At 46.0% G+C, this 10,874-nt stretch overlaps 2 protein-coding genes across 3 annotated transcripts; both read right to left on the reverse strand.

The window, feature by feature from the left end:
- Positions 1-1,785: 1,785 nt before the first annotated feature.
- Positions 1,786-9,124, reverse strand: LOC113099039 (uncharacterized). 2 transcript variants are annotated; one of them, XM_026264091.1, is made up of 2 exons: positions 8,802-9,124; positions 1,786-2,539 (listed from the first exon to the last, which is right to left on the reverse strand). In XM_026264091.1, exon 2 carries the CDS (start codon positions 2,526-2,528, stop codon positions 1,863-1,865), a length of 666 nt encoding a protein of 221 aa, XP_026119876.1. In that variant the 5' UTR covers positions 2,529-2,539; positions 8,802-9,124; the 3' UTR covers positions 1,786-1,862. The 2 variants fall into 2 exon arrangements, with proteins under 2 accessions (XP_026119876.1, XP_026119874.1); XM_026264089.1 differs by having other exon boundaries at positions 1,786-3,592; positions 8,802-9,123.
- On the reverse strand, positions 2,912-3,574 carry LOC113099038 (single-pass membrane and coiled-coil domain-containing protein 3-like). The gene is made up of 2 exons (XM_026264088.1): positions 3,181-3,574; positions 2,912-3,105 (listed from the first exon to the last, which is right to left on the reverse strand). Exons 1-2 carry the CDS (start codon positions 3,572-3,574, stop codon positions 2,912-2,914), a joined length of 588 nt encoding a protein of 195 aa, XP_026119873.1.
- Positions 9,125-10,874: the final 1,750 nt, after the last annotated feature.

A 10,874-nucleotide genomic window follows, 5' to 3' on the forward strand; every position in this document is an offset into this window, starting at 1 on the left:
TTGTTATTGTTTGTTTGTTTTCTAGAGACAGTGATAAGGAGGAAACTGTCTTTAAGCTGTTGAGTCAGAAGGAGGCCTCACATTTACCTCAAAAACAGCATTACAGAGGACTGCTGGTTTCGTCTGGTCAGAGGAGAACTGACCCCAACTGAGCCTGGTTTCTCCCAAGGTTTTTTTCTCCATTCTGTCACCGATGGAGTTTCGGTTCCTTGCCGCTGTCGCCTCTGGCTTGCTTAGTTGGGGTCACTTCATCTACAGCGATATCATTGACTTGATTGCAAATAAATGCACAGACACTATTTAAACTGAACAGAGATGACATAACTGAATTCAATGATGAACTGCCTTTAACTATCATTTTGCATTATTGAGACACTGTTTTCCTAATGAATGTTGTTCAGTTGCTTTGACACAATGTATTTTGTTTAAAGAGCTATATAAATAAAGGTGACTTGACCTGACTTGACTTGATTACAACTAGAACCAACTCAAGCACACAATGGTGACGCACATTTATAAGAAGGTTCCCTGTGATATAAACACTTCCCTGTGGTAATTATTCAGATTATTCTCTTTCTCATTGTGTAGTATTGGTTTAAACAGTTAGTTCACCCAAACATGAAAATTCTGTCACGAATTACTCAGAATTCATCAAAAATATCTTATTTTGTGTTCCAAAGATGCATGGAGGTCTTACAAGTTTGGAACAACATGAGGCTGAGTAATTAATGACAGATTTTTCATTTTTGGGTGAACTTACCCTTTAAGCTTAGTGAATAATATGTACAGGAAGCACTAGAAGTAGAGACTTGTACTGCTTGGGGTAGTGTTTTAAATACACTTTAATTTTGCTTTTTTGTTCAAAAATTATTGAAAGGGAAGAAAAGATGCACAGTGGCACATCTTTTGCATGTTTTTTGTAGTAATTTAATTGTTTTAATATGAATATTGTTTTAATAGAGTGTACAGTACAGTAATTGTCTGTACATCTATATCAGTACTTAAACTTTTGGTTTTCTAAGAGCTTCATATAACAACTTAACAAAAAATACCAGTGGCGTAAGACAGTAAAATATTTGATTATCTATTATGTAAGATGCTTGTAATGATTGCTTTAATGGTATTAATCATTTCTGCTTAAATACAGTTATAATCTACTTATATGATTTGTATTATCCGGGAACTGTACAAATACTGTGGTATATGGACATTACTTTTTTATTTGTAAGAAATATATATATATATATATATATATATATATATATATATATATATATTATACTTTTGATTCTGTATTCTCTTTGTCATGAGTTCTTTACCACAGCAACACCTGACACACATAAATAGTTGTGTTAACTACCGTCATCATTTAGAGAATTTTGCAGAAACCTATTTCTGTATTTCCATATTTTCCACTGAAGTAACAAGTAACTATTATGAGGTAACATTCAATCCTGAATATATCCATGTATTATAGTGGCCTCTCAGTTTATAGATGTATAGAGAGCCAGAAATGTTAATGATGAGGAATAACTTGTGATAAATCAGCTACATTTTTCTTACAAATATCAGGGAATTTATTGTTTGTAGATATTTACTTAATATATTCAAAATATTGAATAGTTAATTTCTGTCATTAATTGTAAACTTATAGACCACACAATTTGACTAAATGACAACCTTGGGATGTTCTCAGTCGAAGTGAGCTGAATTAATAGTGGCGTATAATTATAAGATAAACTAAATCTATAAAATAATGAAAGGTTGAAATAATGAAAACACTACTGGAGGAAAATTGCAATGATTTATCAACACAAACTTTACTGTGCTCTCTGAGAGAAGCGTGTCTTCATGAGTTAGCTCTACATGTTTTCAGATAAGATGGTGATGTAGGCTTCCACTTCACACAGAATGTCATTGTAGGAGTCGCAGGGCGTCTTCAGAACGGACAGTACATCTTCCACCAACTGTATGGCTTCATCCAGGCTCTTTTCTCTTGATCTACACAGAAGCTCAGTGATTCTTGCACTGCTCTGTAGTAGATCCCCCAGAGCAAATGACAGAACAAGCTGAAATTCATTCTGTTCCACTGGAGGCATCACCCGCCCCAGATCACTGTTTGCCAGTCGAACAGCGACTACAGGGCCGTAGACATTCCCCAAGAGTCCCATGGTCTTCTGATGCAGATCCTTTATCATTGCAGCCTTGTCCTTCAGTGACACTCCAGGGAAGACAATCTGCTCATAAAGATCATGTTTCTCCTTTTGGACATGTTTGTTCTCCTTCTCAGAAACATCCAGGATCTGGCTCATAACATTTCTTACCCTGGTGCAGTTTTTCTCAATGCTTTCACTCTCATTTGCTTCCACTGCAGGGGAAGGGCTTTGATTCAGGTGAGTGTCGAGTATCTCTAAAAGCCTGTTGGTGATCTTGAAGTATTTGTGCACATAGTGGTGGAGGGTCTGGGTGGACCTTATCAGTTCTCCTTTCTTGAGCTCGTCTTTCTTGCCAAAGAACACAGACAGCATTCTGGTGCCTTCTGTTGGTCAAGAGGAAAGCACTTGCATTTAGCAGCACATCAACACAACTGTTATTTGTTGCTTCCTGAATACATCCCACTACTGATTTAAAAGACCAAATTTGATTGAAACATTTAGGTTTTGAACATTTGCATTGAAAATGTTTATTTTGTATGAAAAACACTATAACTGGTTAATGTTTTTAAACCGTTTATTTTGTTGATTTCAGAGACTGTAGAAGACAGATTTAGATACAGCATTTAACAAAGACCTAAGAGATTTGAATGCATGTCTTTTATCTGAATACATAAAATATAACAATCAGGAAAGAAATACATCCACAATAGTAAAATAGGAAAATACCAGTTAAGATTGTGGATGTAATTTTCTGCTTATTGACCCATCTCAAGTCTCATCCTGACATAGGTTATACTATCCTGATATTTTTCAGACGCTGGCCTGAATTCTTCCAAAGCCCTGTCATACTCTTCCAGGGCCCTCTCCAGTTGATCACGTTCAATACCTCCTAGAATGGCGCTAATAATCATATCGATCCCCATGAATAACACCCCAACTACAACAGCGGCTAGAGCAGTTGTTTTTATTAAACCAAAGGTCGATCTCATGGTTGTCAGAATTTTTTCATTTTTAATTAGCCAACCAACGGCAATAACGGCAGCAGAGCCTGCAACACCACAAACTGCACCAACACTTCCTGATAATAGTTGATAGTCAGGAACAGACAGAGACATTTTCTTCAGTTTCTCATACAGCGTCGGTTCCAGCTTCGCCTTCATCTTCTGGTCAATCTTCTCTACTTCTGCCTGGATCTCATGTATGCGTTCAATGATTACATCACAGTTCTCCTTCACAGTAGCTTTCTCATTCAAGGCGACTGGCCTGAAGGACAAGCCTAAGTGTTCCTTAAGAGCCTCAATGAGTTGGTTGGTGGCTCGGAAGTTGTTTTTCATCAGTTCTCGAAGCTCTTGGCTTTTGCGGATAAGCCTTTCCCTTCTTTCGGGATTTCCAGGGTAGAAGATAACACTCCAAGACATGTTTATTTATATTAGGGTCTTGAAATAAAAAGAGAAAAATAATTTTAACAACACTGATGTATTACTGTGATAAATAAAATTGAATGAGACTCCATACTTAGATTATCTGTATGGGGAACTGTGCACCACACGAACATTGCTTTCACTGATAAGATAAGTGATGCATTCACAAATGTCTTTCAAACCATTGTTTGATATCAGTGGATGTGCAATCTGTCTTCCCACATACTACTTGAGCAGTGCGTTTTCATTTCGCTACTTATGTTAACACAGAGCGGTACAAAGCTCAGTTCCTGAAGGGCCAGAGTTTAGACACAAACCAGAAATTTAGCTTACAAATAAGCCTGAAGGACTTCATTAGCTGGATCTGGTGTGTACTCTGCAGATCTGTGGTCCTCCAAGAACTGAGGCTGAATCTGAAAGCACCCCCTTTACCCTTAAATAGGGTATTATTCAAACCCATAGTGCACTGAAATAATGAGTGTACAACCGATGTATGCTCAACAGCTAGAGAATACCCATAATGCACTGTGAGAGTCGCAAACTGAATGAAGATGGCATCTGCAGCTGAATCATACATTCATCCATTTTACAAACCTCTGGTCCATGGAATACAGTGCAATATCATGCAGGTATAAATGGCTTTTTAATTGATTATTAAATTGTTTAATTAACCCTCTGGAGTCGATTCACGTTTATACGCATGAGGCATTTTCTCCTGATAACCCCGAAAAGAACTTCAATTACACTTTCAGTTTTGATCGTACAGATAAGAGCAATACATCAATCAAATCTGTAAAGGGTCTACTTTTATTTGTATACAGACATAATAACAACAAAACTTTGAGCATTTATAAAATAAAGATAATAAACAAGGTGTGCTGTCTGCAGCCTTGGTCTGCGGTGATCTTCATTTAGAAACGCGTCATTAAAATAACCTGTAAAGCTCTATTTGGACGGGACTAGTTTTACAGGGGGTCGTTAGAGAAATCTGTGTTACACAGACGTACTCAGTGATTTTAATCCCGTCCGAATCTGCCACGTCTGTGTTTTTCTCACACAACCTCTGATAATTCCAGAGCAAATTACCTACTGTCTTTCAGCAAACTCAGTGATCCTCTGAGAAAACTAATCCCATCCGAATGCGAATGTCTGTGATTGCCGGTGATATTTTATTCCTTATGTGTTTTGGCCAACGCGATTTACTGTAGATGATCTTACCACGGGCATGTTTGATATATTTGCTTACCCGCAAAGAAATAATAATAATAAAAAAAATAAAATTAAAATAAAAAATAAAAAATAAAATCAAGAGCTAGATGTAAACTGTTAAGACTGGCAATTGTAATATCAGCATCAGGTAAGATTACTCACATTCATTTATGCACTCAGTTACATAATGTTTTAATTACAGATGTACCTTTATGAAAATTAAACATGGGTTTAGCCTACTACAAAAAAAAAAAAAAAAAAACTAGAAACATGTTAAACTAAAGAAACCACAAATTAACATGGTTTTGCTATACTAGCCATTTAGTATTTATTGTGTAATAATACTAATTGTAATCATTCCTAATGACTATATGCAATGTACGCATACAGAGCGAGTGATCTCTGTGACGCCCAGTTGCACAAAACAGACCCTCCCACCTCTGTAATAAACATGGAGATGTCACCTCGTTCTTTTTATCACCTTCGGACCCAACCACCAGCGGATCAACTGACCAGCCCCCCAAGAAAACCCACACCGAGCGGGACTCGAACCCCGGTCCCCTACACCAAAGGCCATCACTCTACCACCAAGCCATCCTGGCTTACACGAATCCTCTCCCCACACCGCCTAAGGACCCTTCCCTGCCCTTTCTTTTTAATAATGTTTAGGGTTGTTCCTCCCCTATCTCTTACCAAGACTAAAATTAGAGTGTCAATCACCCCCAGGGCTACCTCCTGTCCTCCCCTTTCACCCAGGTTAAAGTTAAAAATGCCCTCCTACGAGGGTTAAAGTTAAAGTGTGGGTGAGTTCAGGACCAATCCCCGCCCTTCAATCTAGGGTTAGAGTGTGGGTCAGTTCAAAACCACCAGGGTTCAAATTAGAGTGCTGATCAGTTTAGGGCTATTTCCTGCCCATCATCCTATGAGGGTTAAGGTCAGGGCGGAGGTAGGTTCAGGGCTATTCCTGCCCACCATCCCATGAGGGTTAAGGTCAGGGTGGAGGTAAGTTCAGGGCTATCCCCGCCCATCATCCCATAAGGGTTAAGTTTAGGGTGGGGTTAAGTTCAGGGCTATCCCCGCCCATCACCCTATGAGGGTTAAGTTTAGGGTGGGGTTAAGTTCAGGGCTATTCCTGCCCCTCATCCTATTAGGGTTAATGCCCCAGTCACCTCGCCCGTGGCGACTCCGCAACCCAAGACCATAAAAGGTTACCATCAAACAACCGGTCCCTTCGCTCAATTCTGCCCGTATTGATACCACCTCGTTCTTTTTATCACCTTCGGACCCAACCACCAGCGGATCAACTGACCAGCCCCCCAAGAAAACCCGCACCGAGCGGGACTCGAACCCCGGTCCCCTACACCAAAGGCCATCACTCTACCACCAAGCCATCCTGGCTTACACGAATCCTCTCCCCACACCGCCTAAGGACCCTTCCCTGCCCTTTCTTTTTAATAATGTTTAGGGTTGTTCCTCCCCTATCTCTTACCAAGACTAAAATTAGAGTGTCAATCACCCCCAGGGCTACCTCCTGTCCTCCCCTTTCACCCAGGTTAAAGTTAAAAATGCCCTCCTACGAGGGTTAAAGTTAAAGTGTGGGTGAGTTCAGGACCAATTCCCGCCCTTCAATCTAGGGTTAGAGTGTGGGTCAGCTCAAAACCACCAGGGCCCAAACCAGAGCGCCGACCAGCCCCAGGGCTGCCACTACCTGCCCCTCCTCCCCTCTCACCCGGACCTTACAGGTCCTTGGTGATGTTTCGGGCTGCTCCTGCTGGCAATGCCCCTGCCGTGACCCTTCCCCTTCCTTCTCCCCTCCTGGTCCCCCTTCAATCCCCTTCCCCTCCATGATCCCCTCCACCTCCACTGTTGCCCTGGCCAGGGTCAGTTCGCTCACCGTTTTTAAATCCTTACGAGCCCACCTCATGGCCACCTGCCATGCCTCCCTCCAACGCCTTCCTGAGGCCTCCTGCAACTCCCCCGTGGCCCCCTCCAGGGCATCCTGGTAATGGGCATGTAGGATGTCCACCCCCGTGTTGAACCAATTCTTGGCATTGCCAAAGATCAGCCACCTAGTGGTCATTGAGGGGAGAGCCGCGTGAACTCCCTCCACTAAACTGTTTGCCACCCTCTCCAGGGTCCTCTGCCCCCGCCTTTGCTCCTCCGCCGCCTGGACCATGTGAAAGTGGTGGAACGCTTTCAAAAATTTGCTCAGCGACTTGATCAATCGCCGGAACTCCAGATCCTCCGCCATGTCAAATAAACTCTCTACAATACAGAAAAAATCTATCCTGTCAACCGACCAAGAATCTCCAAGTCCTCCCCACATGCATCCCCAACATACACACCCAGCCCCCCCGGGAACTATATTATTTAAATCCGCAGACCAGGAGAGGATAGACCTGTCCGGGCCACGCCTCCCCCCTAGGGGCCTGTCCGGGCCCGGTCCGCTCCCCCTTCCTCTTCCCCCGGGGCTCAGGGCCCAAGGGGACGAGGGAGGGAGCAAAAAAATATTATTTTGTCCTCGACAAAGCACCCTACCTCCATGACCCTCCCTCCAATCACCCCCTGGATCCTTCCTTTCATTCTCAGACCCCATAAGTAGTACCAGCTCCCTGGGTGCAGAGAGTGCAAGGCCCCTGACCAAGCCAACTCCGAACCGGCGAACCCGGCCCGAGCCCGGAGGCCCAGGACGAGTAATCCCGGCCCGGCATCACACCCCCTACCCGGTGAGCCCAGAAGAGCAGTGCAGTGGGGAGCCCGCACCCACCAACCTGTGGATGTCCCGTATAGCACGTCCGATGGCTCTGGCGAAATGCGGGCTAGTAGAAATTACAACAGCTCCCCCCAATGGGGCGCACGTCCCTCAAAGGTTTGGAATAGGGAGCTGAGGAAAAAGGCACTGGCCGACGCTCGTTAGCTTATACCGGCTCCCCGTCCGAGGGAATTTTGTGGGCCCCCCAATAATTCAGAACCTGAGTTCCCACCCCCAACTGGGCGCATAAGTTTCCTGAGAAAAAGCCTAACCTGACCCTAGCCCGCGTCCTCCACAGACCTCCCGGTTCATCCACCCCTGTCCAACACTGCCCCCGATGCTCTCCCCATCTCCAGCCCACTCAGATCCCATCTTGCAGACCGGACGATGGCTCGAGCCCCTGGGACCCATCCGGCTTCACATGCCCCCGTTTATTAACCCCCGGGACCGACGAACACCCGAAGCCCTTACCAACTCTATCCATCTGTGTCTCCCCACCGGGAGGCGCCTTCCGTTTATCCGATCCAGACTCCCCTCTGAAAAGCACCTGACCATCCGGCAACGCCGTTCCCCGTAGTCACCTGACCCCCGTTCCCAAGGTTTCGCTTAACCTGGGCCCCGCTGGCCTTTCCTAGTCTCCCCAGAGCAAGCATCGGGAGAAATGTTTAAGACACATTATCAATAGCGTACCCCAGGATCCTCAGGTGTTTCGGTTCTTTAAACGCTAGACACCCTCCACCGGGGCGACCCGCCCAGGGTGATCAGACCTCGGCGTGTGTCTCATAGTCAATTGGCTAATGCGACCTTGACCGGATCCGCAATGCCACTGTTGGGATCCCGATAACTCTCGAACAACCACCCCCGGCTGCCTGAACCCACTTTACAAACCAAGGCAAGAAAATCCTGAACTGGACTCTTCCACTAGCCCTATCCCCCTCTACATCCTCCCTCCCCACACCTGGTGCAATCCGTGTACCGAGCAAAATGTATTCCTCCCCATAGAAGACTGGGCTCCAATTAAGGCCTGTTAGCCCCAGGCCACCTGCCCTGCGTGCTGTCCAAGTGGACCCAGGGAGGCTGGATACTCACCGTGCAAGTGACCCTTCGTTAACACCGCAAGGTATCCGGGTCACCTGATACAAAAGGCCCAATCCCGTCAGGCCGAGGGAGTGAGACTGGCGGATGCGCATTTCTGCACACCAAGCTTCTACCAGCCCACCCCTCCACAAAGTCCATACATTGTAAAACAGAAATAATCCTTACCAGGATAGTCGTTCCTCTCGAACTTTCCGCCGTTGCTATCCCTTGTACCTTTTCTGCACCTGCTTTTACATTACCCCGGTCACCTCGTTCGTGGTGACTCCCTAACCCGGGACAATAAAGATCCTCGCGAAACCACCTCCTTTCGCCCGACTCTCCCGTCATTTCGTTCTTTTTATCACCTTCGGACCCAACCACCAGCGGATCAACTGACCAGCCCCCAAGAAAACCTGCACCGAGCGGGACTCGAACCCCGGTCCCCTACACCAAAGGCCATCACTCTACCACCAAGCCATCCAGGCTTACACGAATCTTCTCCCAGCACCGCCTAGAGACCAATAACTTTTAGGGGTTGTTTCCTCCCCTATCTCTTACCCAGACTACAATTAGAGTGTCAATCACCCCCAGGGATACCTCCTGTCCTCGCCTTTATCCAGGTTAAAACTCCTTCTACGAGGGTTAAGGTGTGGGTGAGTTCAGGACCAATCCCCGCCCTTCAATCTAGGGTTAGAGTGTGGGTCAGTTCAAAACCACCAGGGTTCAAATTAGAGTGCCGATCAGTTTAGGGCTATTTCCTGCCCATCATCCCATGAGGGTTAAGGTCAGGGCGGAGGTAGGTTCAGGGCTATTCCTGCCCACCATCCCATGAGGGTTAAGGTCAGGGTGGAGGTAAGTTCAGGGCTATCCCCGCCCATCATCCCATAAGGGTTAAGTTTAGGGTGGGGTTAAGTTCAGGACTATCCCCGCCCATCACCCTATGAGGGTTAAGTTTAGGGTGGGGTTAAGTTCAGGGCTATTCCTGCCCCTCATCCTATTAGGGTTAATGCCCCAGTCACCTCGCCCGTGGCGACTCCGCAACCCAAGACCATAAAGGTTACCATCAAACAACCGGTCCCTTCGCTCAATTCTGCCCGTATTGATACCACCTCGTTCTTTTTATCACCTTCGGACCCAACCACCAGCGGATCAACTGACCAGCCCCCCAAGAAAACCCGCACCGAGCGGGACTCGAACCCCGGTCCCCTACACCAAAGGCCATCACTCTACCACCAAGCCATCCTGGCTTACACGAATCCTCTCCCCACACCGCCTAAGGACCCTTCCCTGCCCTTTCTTTTTAATAATGTTTAGGGTTGTTCCTCCCCTATCTCTTACCAAGACTAAAATTAGAGTGTCAATCACCCCCAGGGCTACCTCCTGTCCTCCCCTTTCACCCAGGTTAAAGTTAAAAATGCCCTCCTACGAGGGTTAAAGTTAAAGTGTGGGTGAGTTCAGGACCAATCCCCGCCCTTCAATCTAGGGTTAGAGTGTGGGTCAGTTCAAAACCACCAGGGTTCAAATTAGAGTGCTGATCAGTTTAGGGCTATTTCCTGCCCATCATCCTATGAGGGTTAAGGTCAGGGCGGAGGTAGGTTCAGGGCTATTCCTGCCCACCATCCCATGAGGGTTAAGGTCAGGGTGGAGGTAAGTTCAGGGCTATCCCCGCCCATCATCCCATAAGGGTTAAGTTTAGGGTGGGGTTAAGTTCAGGGCTATCCCCGCCCATCACCCTATGAGGGTTAAGTTTAGGGTGGGGTTAAGTTCAGGGCTATTCCTGCCCCTCATCCTATTAGGGTTAATGCCCCAGTCACCTCGCCCGTGGCGACTCCGCAACCCAAGACCATAAAAGGTTACCATCAAACAACCGGTCCCTTCGCTCAATTCTGCCCGTATTGATACCACCTCGTTCTTTTTATCACCTTCGGACCCAACCACCAGCGGATCAACTGACCAGCCCCCCAAGAAAACCCGCACCGAGCGGGACTCGAACCCCGGTCCCCTACACCAAAGGCCATCACTCTACCACCAAGCCATCCTGGCTTACACGAATCCTCTCCCCACACCGCCTAAGGACCCTTCCCTGCCCTTTCTTTTTAATAATGTTTAGGGTTGTTCCTCCCCTATCTCTTACCAAGACTAAAATTAGAGTGTCAATCACCCCCAGGGCTAGGGTTAGGTTAGGTTAGGGTTAGGTTAGGGTTAGGGGAATGAAACGTCCAAGGTTCAAACCTAAGGTCTGAACCTGGTTGTGCTCGG

The sequence above is a fragment of the Carassius auratus genome, unplaced genomic scaffold, assembly GCF_003368295.1.
Source record: "Carassius auratus strain Wakin unplaced genomic scaffold, ASM336829v1 scaf_tig00216840, whole genome shotgun sequence".
In the NCBI taxonomy this organism is placed as follows: Eukaryota; Metazoa; Chordata; class Actinopteri; order Cypriniformes; family Cyprinidae; genus Carassius; species Carassius auratus.

What these genes read in the sequence shown, in the direction of transcription:
- LOC113099039 (XM_026264091.1), bottom strand. Translation starts at nt 2,528, where the DNA reads ATGCTGTCTGTGTTCTTTGGCAAGAAAGACGAGCTCAAGAAAGGAGAA.
- LOC113099038 (XM_026264088.1), bottom strand. Translation starts at nt 3,574, where the DNA reads ATGTCTTGGAGTGTTATCTTCTACCCTGGAAATCCCGAAAGAAGGGAA. An exon ending in TGCTGCCGTTATTGCCGTTG is followed by an intron (nt 3,106 to 3,180) that starts GTTGGCTAATTA and finishes CAACTGCTCTAG; the next exon opens with CCGCTGTTGTAGTTGGGGTG.